This window comes from Rhincodon typus, chromosome 17 (assembly GCF_021869965.1).
Source record: "Rhincodon typus isolate 14 chromosome 17, sRhiTyp1.1, whole genome shotgun sequence".
Lineage (NCBI taxonomy): Eukaryota > Metazoa > Chordata > Chondrichthyes > Orectolobiformes > Rhincodontidae > Rhincodon > Rhincodon typus.
Genome location: NC_063348.1, coordinates 13,111,884 through 13,126,363, shown reverse-complemented (window position 1 = coordinate 13,126,363; position 14,480 = coordinate 13,111,884). Strand labels below are relative to the sequence as shown.

At 40.0% G+C, this 14,480-nt stretch overlaps 1 protein-coding gene across 1 annotated transcript in view; it reads right to left on the bottom strand.

The window, feature by feature from the left end:
- Positions 1 to 14,480, bottom strand: part of pamr1a (peptidase domain containing associated with muscle regeneration 1a) — a 139,020-nt gene that overhangs the window by 29,181 nt on the left and 95,359 nt on the right. The window contains exons 9-10 of the mRNA XM_020512965.2: positions 12,451 to 12,657; positions 5,866 to 6,072 (exon numbers count right to left, since the gene is read on the bottom strand). Of these exons, the coding sequence (XP_020368554.2) occupies positions 5,866 to 6,072; positions 12,451 to 12,657 (414 nt within the window). The remainder of the gene's footprint in view (positions 1 to 5,865; positions 6,073 to 12,450; positions 12,658 to 14,480) is intronic.

Genomic DNA, 14,480 nt, shown 5'->3' with positions numbered 1-14,480 from the left:
CTCTTGTGGCCCAGAAGGGGCACTTCTACTAGACCATAACAGCCCTCAATATTTCTTTTTGTGTTCTTCTTCCTACATCATAGACCTGTAGATCTCTGCCATAAGTGACTTAAAAAATTGAATCCTTACAGTGTGGAAACAGGCCCTTCAGCCCAACAAGTCCACCCCAACCCTCAGAGCATCCCACCCAGACCCATCCCCCTATGACGCACGTAATCTACACATCCCTGAACACTATGGGGCAATTTAGCATAGCCAATCCACCTAACCTGCACATCTTTGGACTGTGGGAGGAAACCAGAGCACCTGGAAGAAACTCACACAGACACGGGGAGAATGTGCAAACTCCACACAGACAGTTGCCCAAGAGTGGAAAAGAACCCAGGTCCCTGGTGCTGTGAGGCAGCAGTGCTAACCACTGAGCCACTGTGCCACTCAAAGGGACTTCTTTCCCTTACAATTTCTCATCACCGCTGGACTGATTCTATATCCTGAATTCCTGAACCACAGTGCAGGAAGATGGAGTCAATGTCAAAAATCATCAATGAAATGTTGAATGTCAGGTAGCACAAAGGTCAAGTGGCTACATCCAGCTCCTATTTCGTATGTTTTTAGGACAGGTTTAGATGAAGCCCATTTGAATACCAGCCTACTGCCTATGCTTATCAGTGTTCACTATTTCATCAGAATTGGATAAATGTTTGTCTAGGGTCATCTGACCTTCTGTGCTCAGAATTAAAATTTGATAAGACGAGGCCCTGATGTAAACAATTTGTCCTTCTCAAAGTCCTTGTTTATTTAACTAGAGTACATAAACACAATGTCAGTTTTGTCTAATATGGTTGTGTGTCTAGTTGCAAACCTTTGTAAAAATTAACTCCACACTGTTTTAAAATTCTACTTAGACCATTACCACTGGAGTTACTTACATATTTTATTTAAAACTAGACACAAGGCATTCAAGACAACAGACATTTAGAAATTAAGATTATTCAATATATTAGTGATTATCCTGTCACCTTTTAGACCTGGATCCTACAATTTCAGAATTATTTTTGTATTCAAAGAAGCAGAATTATATTATTAAAAACTACAATAATTTTTGCAAATATTTTTAAATACAAAGACTAACATTAAGCACCTTCTGGTCAGTTATAACTTGGCCTAGACACAGATTAAAGTTCCCCATATGCTGATCAAATCAAAAACAAAATAAAACACCCTCACTGCCACAAGGAACACATTCACTTCAGTTGGTTTAGGTCCTGCTAGATTAAAGGTCCTCTATGCTGTTGTGTCAAACGAATCCAGGTTTGGTAGAAAATGAATTAAATGCAAAGTAAAGACGCTTGTATTCTTCAACAATTCTTTTTCAACTCAACATCACAGCAGTGTCTCAAACAAGGAGGAGGGGATTGAATTGATTTATTTTAGGGTCTTCCTGTTCCATCCATATTAGAAGTGGTGTGTTTTTTTCATAATCTATTTTCTCTTTTTGAAGTAGGTGGTGGTGCATTCCCCCAAACCATCTTGTAGTGAGGTCTAAATTAAAAAGCGATCCACAGTAAATTCTTTAGACTTAAAACAAAGTAAAATTTAATGGTGCATTCAAAAGCTAGGGCAACACATACACACACAAATATACACAAAAACATGGACGCAAGAATAGAGGGAAGAAAGATATAAAAAAAGAAAAAGAAGTTCCAAATAACTTGTAAAAAGTCAAAGGTATAGACATACACTCAGAGTCCATCATCAGTGCTGAGTGAAGGTAGCTGGTCTGGCAGGATTTGCTTTTATAGGAACTCAGGTACTGTACACGCTGTTCAAAGTATAGCAATATGCTTCCTGTAAACTGGGAATTAGTTCACTTTTTCAGGTAAAATGCAGGGTTATTCTCAGAAATCAAGTTTCAAGAGAGGTCTCGTTGAGACACAGTCTTTAGCTGAGCCTGGAGCTGCTCGTTGTTTGTTCTGATGTTAAAAAGCAGCCTGAGAAAGCAGTTCAGAATTGTACAATTAAAGCTGTTAAAAAATCCTAAGTGTCAGTCATGGGAAAATGTTCCGGGATGGGGCAATTCAATCTAACAGGCAGTTTTGCTAAATCTCATCAAAACCATTGTGTACATGAGAGATAGCTGTTATGCTGTTCACACTATTTCTCGTATGATGAGTTTCAATGGTTTTCTTTCAAACCAAACACAAGTGGAAAGACAAAATTCCTGTTGCTCCTTTGTTTGGGTTTTGCTGCAATGTTCATACCGTGGGAGATGTGAAACTCCAGAGAGCTGGTGAGTTTGCTTTTATCCTCGTGATTGCTGGGACTTTCCAGAAGCAGCCAAATTGCCATGTTGTGTTTAGTAGCTCTTGTAATTGAAGAATGGTTCCATAATTCCCAGCATTCTCCATTGGAGGGCGAATCATCACATTATAAGTGGGACTGTTTCAGACAGTTTAATCAACCTGTTCAGAGATGTTATGTCATACCTCTGGAGAAAGTGGTACTTGAACCCAAGCCTTCTAGCCCAGAGGCAGGGTGCCATGTGCCACAGATCCTAAAGCCATGTACAGTTGCAGCAAGATTACTTTACACTCCACCCTCTTTGCAATGGAGTCTGACGTTCTTTTGGCCTTCCTATAATGACTTGTTGTTACCTGCAAGTTAACTTTTTGTGATTCATGTATGAGGATACCCACATCTCTCTGTACCATGGAATTTTTAGTCTCTCTCATTTAAATAAAATTCTGCTTTTGCACTCTTTCTGCGAAAGAAGGCAACCTTATATTTCCTACATTATACTCCATATGTCAGATTTGTGCTTATTCACTTAAACTATCTATATCCCTATTCAGGCCATTTGTATTCTCCTCTCAACTTGCTTCCCTACTTATCTTTGCATCGTCAGCAAATTCTGCTGTAATTGGTTGCTCCATCCAAGTTGTTAATATAGATTGTAAATATTTTGAGCCCCAAAACTGAAACAATGATCCTTGTGGTATTCCATTAGTGTAGTGTTTTAAGATGAACCATTTATCCTGACTCAGTTTCTGGGTGAATAACCAATCCTTTTCCTAGCTATATGAGGGAGGCAATGGTGTTGAAGTATTGTTGCTGGACTAGTTATCCAGAAACCAAGGGAATGTTCTAGGGATATGGTTTTGAATCCTACAGACAGAAGATGGTGGTATTTGGATTCAATGAGAAGGCTGGAATTAAAAGCTTAATGATGACTGTGAAACCAACCATTGTTAATTGTCAGGAAAGACCCACCTAGTTCACGAATGTCCTGTAAGAAAGCAAACCTGCTGTCTAGAACCATAGCAATGTGGTTGACTCATAATGATATTTCAGTTTTATCGATCGCTATAAAGTTTAAAAAAGGAATGAAACTGAAAAGCCTATTTGGCATTGTTGCCAAAACAACAAGAGCAAACTCTGCTCTGTTGACCCTGCAAAGTCTTCTTTATTAACATCTGAGGACTAGTGCCAAAATTGGAAAAGCTGTCTCACAGACTAGTCAAGCAACAGCTTGACAAAGTTTTACTCACACAGGCATAACTTACACCACTATCCCCATCTCTGAATATGTCTTTTCCACTGTGATGAAGCTGGCTGAGTCCAAAAAAAATGTAGCTGCTAGACTTGATCTGTAGCCAGAAAAAGTTACTTGAACTCACCCTCATCAGTCTACTGATGCATCTGACCATGACAGTATCACTGTGGAAACAAAGTCCCATCTTTAAATGAGGATACCCTCTAATGTGTTGCGTGAAAATACCATCATGCTTAATGGAACAGAATTCAAACATATCCAGTAAATCAAAGCTGTGTATTCATAAGGCACGGTTGACTATCAACAGCAGCAGAATTGTAATCAACCACAGCTAAATCAGTGATAACTCTCAATTAGCATGTCTAAAGATGTGATCATGTTGTGTTCCTCTGCTGAGGTAACCACAGAAGTCTAATTAAACTATTCAATCCAATTTACAAGTGGAAGTAAAGAGTTTGCGTACTTCAACATAGATATGTTAGCAACTGAGAATAAAATTTGCTTATAGAGACTGAAGATCGACTGCAGATGATTCCGTAGGTGCCAACGTTGATGCAGAATGACTAAATCCACAAATGTTTGACACAGTCAAGAAGAAACTCCCTGCCATTGAAATACAAGATACTGTCAAGAAGAAATTGCCTGCCTCAGAGTACCAGGATACTGGGAAAAAGAAAATTCTTGACTCAAAAGAACAATCATCTTCTGTGTAGGGACTTCATGAAATTACAGGTTTCACAGATAATGTTCTAGGCAATTACCTGATACTGAAGAAAGAACATCACTGCAAAAGAAATTCAGGAGATGAAGGATCATCCAGATAAGGTAATGGGCTGACTAGCTGACTTAGCACAAACAATGTTCTCAGTGAAGGACTTCAAAGTCCAGGAGCTCGGGCAGCACAGTGGCACAGTGGTTAGCACTGCTGCCTCACAGCACCAGGGACCCAGGTTCGACTCCAGCCTCGGGTGACTGTCTGTGTGGAGTTTGCACATTCTCCCCGTGTCTGCGTGGGTTTCCTCCAGGTGTTCTGGTTTCCTCCGACAGTCCAAAGATGTGCAGGTTAGGTGGATTGGCCATGCTAAATTGCCCATAGTGTTCAGGGGGGTGTAGATTAGGTGGGTTATAGGGGGATGGGTCTGAATGGGATGCTCTGAGGTTCGGTGTGGACTTGTTGGGCCGAAGGGCCTGTTTCAACACTGTAGGGATTCTATGATTCTATGAAAGAGGTAAAACATGTTCCAGTGTAGAGAGATATGAGGAAACCTCATAGGATAAGGAACAGAACCAAACTCAATAGTCCTTAAGCCAAAGAACTACTAACCTTCCAAATGCTTGGAACCCCTTCCCTGATGGCATTGTGGTCTATATGCTCCAAATGAATGTCTGTTGTTCAAGAAGGTAGTTCACCACCACCATTTGAAAGGTTATTTAGGAATGGGCAAACATGCTGACCATCCAGCAATGCCTACATTTCATAAATTATAAAATCCCCAAGACCAGGAGCTCTGAACATTAATTTGGCACCTTATTGAATGTGTTTTAGAAGTCTAACTATACTGTGTCTACTGACTTCCTTTCACCAATCCTGCTAGTTACACACTCAAAGAACTCTGATTAACTTGTCAAATATGATATCCCTTTCATAAAACCATGGTGACCACGTTCAATGACTACTTCCTTAGAAATGGATTCTAGTATTTCCCCAAGGACAGGTGTAAGAGCAATTGGCCCATATTTTCGTGGTTTCTGCTTCCCTCACTTCTTGAATACAATCTTGTTGTTTTTCATTGACTGAGGCCCTTCTAAAACCTAAAGAATTTTGGAATGTTTCAAAAGATTCTTCCACCATCTCTGCTGCTACTTCTTTTAAGAAGATTACATATCTATTTTCAGACTTGCTATTTTCCATATATTTTCTTGCCTTGGGGTAGGAGCTTGGATGATGTCTCATGACAATCTCAGCAGAAACTCATGAGAATTGGAATAAAGAGTTTATTTCCCCAGGTCTTTTGCCATCTTCCCATCAAAATTACAATGAAATATTGGAATGAGGCTTACAAATTTTACTCCAGCTTACCAAATGGGTTTGCACCTTTGAGTTCAAAAGTTGTTCCTGGCAACTTGCGCCACAACCTATTTGAAAATTAATCTTTCACTTTTTGCCTTTGCTCCAAACTTCCTAATTTACCTCTTTATCTTATACCATTTGACCCGTCATATTACCTTCCCCTATAACTCCTATGTTGGGTCCTGAAACAGGTGCTATGACACCAGTTACACAGCGTACAAGAAAGGCTCCACTGCATTACCTTTTATACAGGTAGGCTGCTTCTCTGTCCATGTTCCATCCTGTTGACATGTTCTCCGTGCACTCCCGCTCAAGACAAACGAATAACTGCAGGTGAACCGCACAGTGGTGCCCACAGTCGCATAACCCTGGCTTATCTCCCCACTTCCCGGGAGAATTTTTTGTTGACCTTTTACTGGTGCACCAGGGTCAGTACAGTTGATATTCACTAGAAGTCAAGAATGAAACATTCCTTTATATAACGGCCACAATAGTCAGATGTGTTCTTTGCTTAACCACTTCAGTGTAAATATCCTACATTTTAAAACTAATAAATGCTGCAACATTTCACTCTCAAATCTATGAAATGTAGCCATTCAGAAGTCTCTGCTGACATAGCCGATCCAAGCATGTATTAATAATGCAGAATGAATATTGTAATCATTTATACAATCAAACAATGTGTGTCTAATGCATTGAGATCGCGCGTGTAATTTTTCTAATGTAGGGCAACAGTAATCCCAGCATCACACTTCATGAGTCATCCTTACCTTTGCCAAAGGTGTGAAAACTTTGACCTAATTATGCTGCAAAACTCATTTCCCCCAGCAATATATAAAAAAAATGAATCAATCATTCAGACATGTATGGCACAGCTCCAAGGCAGGTGGGATTTGAACCTAGAGGAGTGACACAACCATTGTGCCACATGAACCTTCAAATCATATACAGCTGCTATTTGCATTAATAATTCTGAAGGAACCCTTAATTCATGTCAATTTTAGCAGAGTTTACTATTAAAGGGAAAGCAGTCTATTTTTCCAGCTTCAGGCTGGAGCAATGTCCAGATGTCAACTTCAAGTGATATTTAAGCAATTTAATAAATATTCTGTCAAGAGAGGGCTATCTAAAGTTGAAACTAATGAAATTGAGTACAAATTATTTACCTTTAAGAATTTAGGTGAGTGGCGCAAGGCACCTTCATCAGGCTCCTATTTATTGACTTGAGCTCCACCTTCAACATCATAATTCCAACAAAACTCATCTCCAAACTCTGAGATTTAGGACACTGTTTCCTCCTCTGCAACTGGATCCTCAACTTCCTGACGGCAGACCGCAATCAGTAAGGATAGGTGTTGACAATAATCCTCCACAATAATCCTCAATGTGGGCACCCTGCCAGGCTGTGTACTCGACCCCTTACTATACACCTTGTACATTCATGATTGTGTGGCCGAATTCAGTTTTAACTCCATTCACAAATTTGCTGATGTTGTGGGTCAGATCTTAAATAATGACAGGAGTACAGGAAAGAGATAGAGAGTGTAGTGGCATGGTGTAAAGACAACAATCTCTCCCTCAATGTCAGCAAAATGAAGGAGCTGGTCATCGACTCAAAAACCTTAGACTTCAGGAAGTGGAATGGAGTACATGCCACTGGCTATATCAATGATGCTGAGGTGGAGGTGATCAAGAGCTTCAAGTTCCTAGGAGTAAACATCACCAACTATCTATCCTCATCCATCCACATCAACACTACAATCAAGAAAGCACACCCACGCCTCTACTTCCTCAGCAGGCTAAGGAAATTTGGCATGTCCACAAAGACTCTTACTGATTTTTATAGATGCACCGTAGAAAGCATCCTATCCCCAGGTGTACTGCAGCTTGGTGTGGCAACTGCTCTGCCCAAGACCACAAAAAGTTATGGAGAGTTGCAAACACAACCCAGTCCATCATGAGAAATAGCCTTCCTTCCATTGACTCTGTTTAAACTTCCCACAGTCTTGGGGAAGCAACTAACAAAATCAAAGATGCTTCCCACCCTGGTTATACACTCTTCCACTTTCTTCCATCAGGCACAAGATACAAAAGTTTGAAAACACATACCAGATTTAAAAACAGCTTCTTCCCAGCTGTTAACAGACTTATGAACGTACCTCCCATATTTTAGAGTTGATCTTTCTCTGCACCTTCTCTGTAGTTGAATGCTATGTTCCGCACTCTGTCTACTATCCTGATGTACTAACGTAAGGTATGATTTGCTTGTATGGCACGCAAAACAATACTTTTCACTGTATCTTGGTACATGTGACAATAATAAGAAATCAAATCAAATCAAAGAATATGGATCATAAGGAGCTAACTGAATCATAGGATATGGCTTGTGTATTCCCACAGAGATCTGTTTTGGAACCTCAACTGTTGACCATATGAATTTAGGAACAGGATGAGGCTATTTTGTCCCTTGAGCTTGTTATCATATTCAAAGTGATCATGGTTGATATGACCTACTCCAGATAAACATCTTTGTCTCTTATTCCTAAATACCTCTGCATAAAAGAAAATATCAATTTTAGGTCTACAGTTTACTATTAATCTATCATCTTTTGTCATTTGTAGAATAGAACCAAACTGCAACCAGCCTTTAAGTTGTAAGTGTTTTCTAATTACACACCTGGTAGGTTTGTTCTAACTTCAGACTATGCTCCAATTCCTCCTGTTCTCAATCAGTGGAAACAGTTCCTGTCTATTTACTTGATCTTTCAGCAAGATGTAAAGATCGTAATATTTCAACCTTACTATCTTAAAAAATCAATATAACTCTGTAACTTTTAAAATTCCAAGGGCTATGACCCTAGGTTGCATAATCTCTTTTTATAAAGTATCACCGTGTCAAATCTGCGCTCTACATCCTGCAAAGCCAAAATATTCCTCTGAAGGTGTGGTATCCTACTCATGATATTCTACTCCAGTTGTAGCTGAACCATACTTTGTATTGATGAAGTTTTAACTTATTTATATATGGTCCTCAATATGGACTATCTCGATCCCCATGTCTCTTTGGTCCTTCACTAATCCTGGCTTTTTAGCCATTTAGTAAGCACAAAGCTTTTAGGTCCAAAATAGCCATCATTCAAAATCACTACCATCTTGTTTTCATTGACAACAATCACCATTATAACTTTCAAAGGGCTCATATCACTGCTGACCACATTATTTTCCATTGTAAAAATTGTTTTTGTTAGGTTCTGAAATCATTTGCAAGTATATTTTCACACTTCCACTTTCCGGTTCTTACTGTCTATTTGCTATTCCTCGTATCTTTCCCATTTAAGTACTGTCTTATTCTTCGCAGACCTTTACTATACCTTTTCTTTCATCTCACTCCCTCAACCTACATTGAGTTGAGTTCCTTCTCTTCATAACTATTGTCCCCTCTGCGATCCAGCATGTTGCCTCCAATTCAAAGAATTGACTTCCCCAACTTCCCTATCACAGCAATGTGCCTTGGCTGTTGACGTTGTTCAAAATTCATTCACAGGATGAGGCCATTGCCCGCTAAGCCAGCATTTATTGACCATCCTAATTGCCTAAGGGGCAGTTAACTGTATTGCCATGGGTCTGGAGGTCACATGCAGGCCACACCAGGTAAGGATGGCAGTTTCTTTCCCTAAAGGACATTAGTGAACCAGATGGGTTTTTCCTGACAGTCAACAATGGATTCATGGTCATCATTAGATTCTTAATTCCAGGTTTTTATTGAATTCAAATTTCATCACCCGCCATGGCAGGATCTGAATCCAGACCCCCAGAACATTATCTGGGTCTCTGAATCAACAGTCCAGTGATAATACCACTAGGCCATTGCCTCCTCTTAATTTCATACAGCTGATCCTGAAGACTGACTTTGGTCCACCTCCCAGCTAACTTGGATGGTCAGTCCTGACTGATTGGTGACCAGACCCCTGACAGGTCTGTGTACAGCTCGCCTACTGACTTCCTGTGATTTCCCCCAACTGGTTGCACTGTACCTGCAGGTCTGACTGTGACTCACTTCCTAGACTGCAGAGATATACAGCCCTCTGACCTTAACCACTTCAAGTGGCCAATTGACTACATCCAAGTCCCTGGACTGATAATGAATGATGCCCTTGATTTGCTATGTCAGGACCTCATGACTGAAGATTGATTCTCTTGGCCTGATTTACAACTACCCCCATTAGATTTTGACAAATGGCTATTTGGTTGAAGCACATGCAGTGTATTGTGTACGTTACTTGCACATGATACGTGTGTGACATTGGCGTAGCATGATATTGCACAGTAACATGTCTATCCTCTTAATTGATCACTGCTGGCAATCATGACAAGTTGCTTGGCTTTATGGCTGTGCTAAAAGGTAAGGCTGGACAGAAAAAACTGAGGTTTTAACCTCTGGCTGAGGGGACAAATTGTAAAAAGGCCAGGAAAAGCAAGGAAGAGATGCTTCAACCATTCAATTAGGTACAAAGTGAGTGAGCATTAAGGGAGCACACAATGAAAAGTGTAGGTGCGCTCCAAAGTGCAGGAATATGCATAACTGTATTGTAAATCGATTGGAGATGTGCCATGAGGATATGGAGAGATTAGTATGTGTCTGATACTAACTTCTGTTTATGAAGTTATGGGGTTTGGGGAGTCTTGTCTAAGGTGAAGGCCTGGAGGAGCAGGCAATGAGGTGGAGTTTCATATTGGGAGTTGTTGCCATTTAACTTCTATCTCGTGGTGGGAGAACAGAAAACTGCAGATACTGAGGTGAGATTAGGCACCAATGACACGCGACTGTGTGAAATGGATGCAAAAAGGCCTTTCGCTACACATTGTCGAGATTCTCATCTCGCCTTTCAAAACTTGGTTGCAAAATCAGATTTATTTCGCTCAATGTCAAGAATCTCATTGTTCTGACTTCACCATATTTTCCCAACTGACTTGCCAATGCCCACATCATTCAGGGGATAGGAAAATTCTGCCCTTAGTGACTGTTTATGAACCTTCCTTTTCAAACACTATGCTGAAGTCAATCAATTGGCCCAAATTTTCCAATGACCAGATAGTCATTTCTACATTGTTAATTATGAGTCGTGTGTCAGGATCTTGAAGAATCCCTGATGCAGCCGAAGGAATTGCCCAGGAGATTGAAGATTCTGCTGGAGAATTCCCTTAAGTCTAGAACCCTCTGAAATTATCCATTTAAATCACAGAATACAGGGTTCTGTTGTAGTTAAATAAGTAGCTACTAGGGGAAATTTAGACAGTGTAACTTCTGGGTAACTACAAAACTGACTCCTGTCCCCACCCCACTACCTACTACCGCCTAGCTACACCTAACTGACCACTGAATAGACCTGGCACCCCTCGACCTCCCACGACCTGGCACACCTCTTTCCCCCAGGTCTCAATACTACTTTGCCCCACGCGACCTAATGTCCCCTGCTCACCCGAACTACCCAAAAATTTCCCAGGCCCCCTTCCCATCTTGCATCTTGGTGCAATACTCCCCGGCACCCTAACCCCACACTTAAATTACATACTTACCCTTTTACATGGTGGTTAAAGTGATGCTGGCATTTAAATCACAGAATACAACAGCTTCTGCTGTGAAAAGGGGAGCATGATTTGACATCCCTGTCTCTCCTGCACTATGAGAGACCTGTCAGATTTAAAGCACTATCACATGTCTGGAAACATTTTGATCCGAATCTCCTGTCAGTAATGCAGACCTCATCCTTAATGTAACAAAGGAGCAGAGTGGCAATCTGAATGTAATTGCTGCCTCTTGGAAGCTTTGGTCATTATGTTTGCTAATAGATGAATGTATATGCCCTGATAGACTATTAACTAATTCTTGCTCGTTGCCAAATCTAATTGATTTTATTTACTAATAATTCAGATGATAAAACATGTCTAAGTTAGAAAGGAGGTGCGAAGACATTCAAAGAGCTATGTACATGGGTCATTAAAATGTCAGGGCTGAAAATAATTGTAGAGGGTAGAAGAAGACTGGTTTTTAAATCCAGAGGACTAAAATGCAAGGAGGCACAGGTTGTGCTGCAGCTATGCAAAGCCCTTGTTAGATCACACCAGAAGCATGTGTTCAGTTCTGAGGACTACCCTTTATGATATACTGACCAAAGAGGAAGTTGATTGTGAACCTTAGAACTGGAGTCTACTAACTGGAGTTATAGGAGTAAAGGTATGAAATATATCCACAGGCAAAAAGTGATAGAAGTTTGAAATTCTCTTTCACAATGGCAATTGATACTAGATCATTCTTAATTTTAAATCTAAAAACTGATACATTTTCATTAGCCAAAGTTTTTAAGTGATGCGTGACAAGATGAATTTTTGTGTTGATGAAATAGTGTTAGGTCACAGCCTGTCAATAACATATCCAGCTCAAAAGGTTTCTAACCTTGATTTTTGAACGCATCTATCACCATGTGAGATATCCTAATATGAAAAGTCTAACTGAACATCAAATATCCAAGAAAGCATTTAACAACCCAAATCAGCAACTACTTCTCTGGAAACAAAACGGAAATTGCTGGAAAAGCTCAGCAGAGATCCACACTACTTCTCTGGTGTGATTTTATATTTGTACCATGAATAGTTTTAACTGTTGAGTAACTGAGCTTTTTAATTTCAACTATAGCATGTTATTTGTTATCACAACTTATCAGATGTAAGCAATGAAAATGCAATGTGATTGGTATGTACTGTGTAACATGCTTGAAGTTATCTCACCATTTTAGAATCTAACAACAATAAGATTTCACTGCATTACCTTTTGTGCAGATTGGTTGCTTCTCTGTCCACATTCCATCCTCCTGGCAAGTTCTTTGTGCACTTCCACTCAAAAGAAACAAATAGTCGCAAGTGAACTGCAGGATGGTACCCACAGTTGCATAGCCCTGGTTTATGCGGCCACTTCTTGGAAGAATTCTTCGATGACCATTTAGTGGGACACCAGGGTCAGGACAGGTCTTGTTCCCTGTAAATAAAGATCAAAACTTAGAGCAAAAGTAACAAGAGATGGAATAGCTTTAGCTTCTGCTTCTTTTGCGTAATAAAGGACCCTGATTAATAAATACTGAAGCTCTTCCCTATGAAATATTCCAGATCTTTCTGCCAGAGATGAAATTGCAAACACTGAAAAATAAAACTTGCATTATACATTATACATTAAACATTCTCATTTCAAAGCACTTTATAACCAACCAATTACTTTTAAAGTGTCATCATTGTTATAAGTAAACACAGCAGCCAAATTACATAGAAAACCCCCCGAAAAAAATGGGCGCCAGTTTGACTGCACAATTGGATAAAACTGATGAAAGCAACTTGATAATGTATCTTATGGTGTAAATCATGGAGATTAAAATCTGAAGACTGCTGATTTGTCATGACCTATTTTACACCATCACCCGACATTAATGTTATGCCCATTGAGACAAATGACCTTAACATTGTTTCTGGGATAATTTTTAACATATCATTAGAACTCCCTTGCACTTCCTCAACTATTGTCATGAGATCTTACAAATCCACCTCAAAGGGTTGTTGGGGCCTAATCTGAAGTACAGTCCCTTTGATATGCAATGCATAATTACCTTCTCAAATCCTGGAGTGGAAATCCCATGATTGTCTGACTGAGAAAGAGAAATACCATTGCAGTAAGTCTGACAGTTTAGCCTCAAGAGTTTAGTAGCAGTGATCAAGCTTATAAGGAGTGGGATGTAATCATAACACAAGAAAAAGTAATCAATACACAATAGAGCAGCTGGTGTATTGTGGCTGAGGTAGATGTGAATCGATGATCATTGTGATGCAATGCATTCACATTTTCAGTAAGTATAAATGGCTTAAGGAGCTTTGGCTCAGTCACTCAACTGGACACTGAGCTTTGGACACTGTAATGGACCAGGAAGGGGAACCCCTATGTGAGCACTTCTTACCAGAAGGCACTCGCACTATTTAGAACATCTGATTTGGTCCAGGGTCATGGAGGGGTGCAAGAAGGTGAAAATAGAGGACGCTCAGCCATGCAATTGTCCAACAGGTTCAGGGTTCATAGAGCCTGAACTGATGAGAGAGGGGGCTGAAAAGTGGATGAGCAAACTAATCATGATACCATAGTGCAGGAAGCCATTCAAGCAAGTGAGTTTTTAGGAATGTATTGCAAGTAGAAAATAGTATAATCAGGTGGTAGATACAGTCTGCAGTCAAAAGCAAAAGTCCATAACATAATGTTGCCTCTCTGATTCCAGGTTGCAGATATCCAGTTGTCATGGTCTACATTGGTACCAACGACATAGATAGGACTAGGAACGTGGTTCAGCATAAGGAATATGAGCATTTGGGATTAAAGTAAAAAGCAGAGCTTCAAAGCTAATAATTCTTGGATTGCTACCTGAGCTACTAACCCACTGGAATTGGATAAATAAGGTTAGAGAGATAAATGAGATTCAATTCTTTGGGCACTTGCACTCGTACTGCCAAAGGAAGAGCTGTACCAATGGCTCAGTTTTAATTTGAACCAAAGTGGTTAATGAAAACACAGAAGGTCCTTTTTTTTTGCCAGAACAGAGAGCACCTCTGCGGCAGTGAAAACACCAGAAGTTGGGCATTTCAAGTCCTGCCCTCATGAACAAAATTTCTCATTTTTAGCAATCGGTTCTTCATGTAAGCAAAGTTGCTGGAGTCAGCTGGCATTTAAATTACCAGTTGCCTTCACTAAAATTGGATTTTGGAGTTTCTGGAATATGAAACCAATAGCAAGGAGATTAGATAAGGTATGAACGTGAAGGAAAAGAT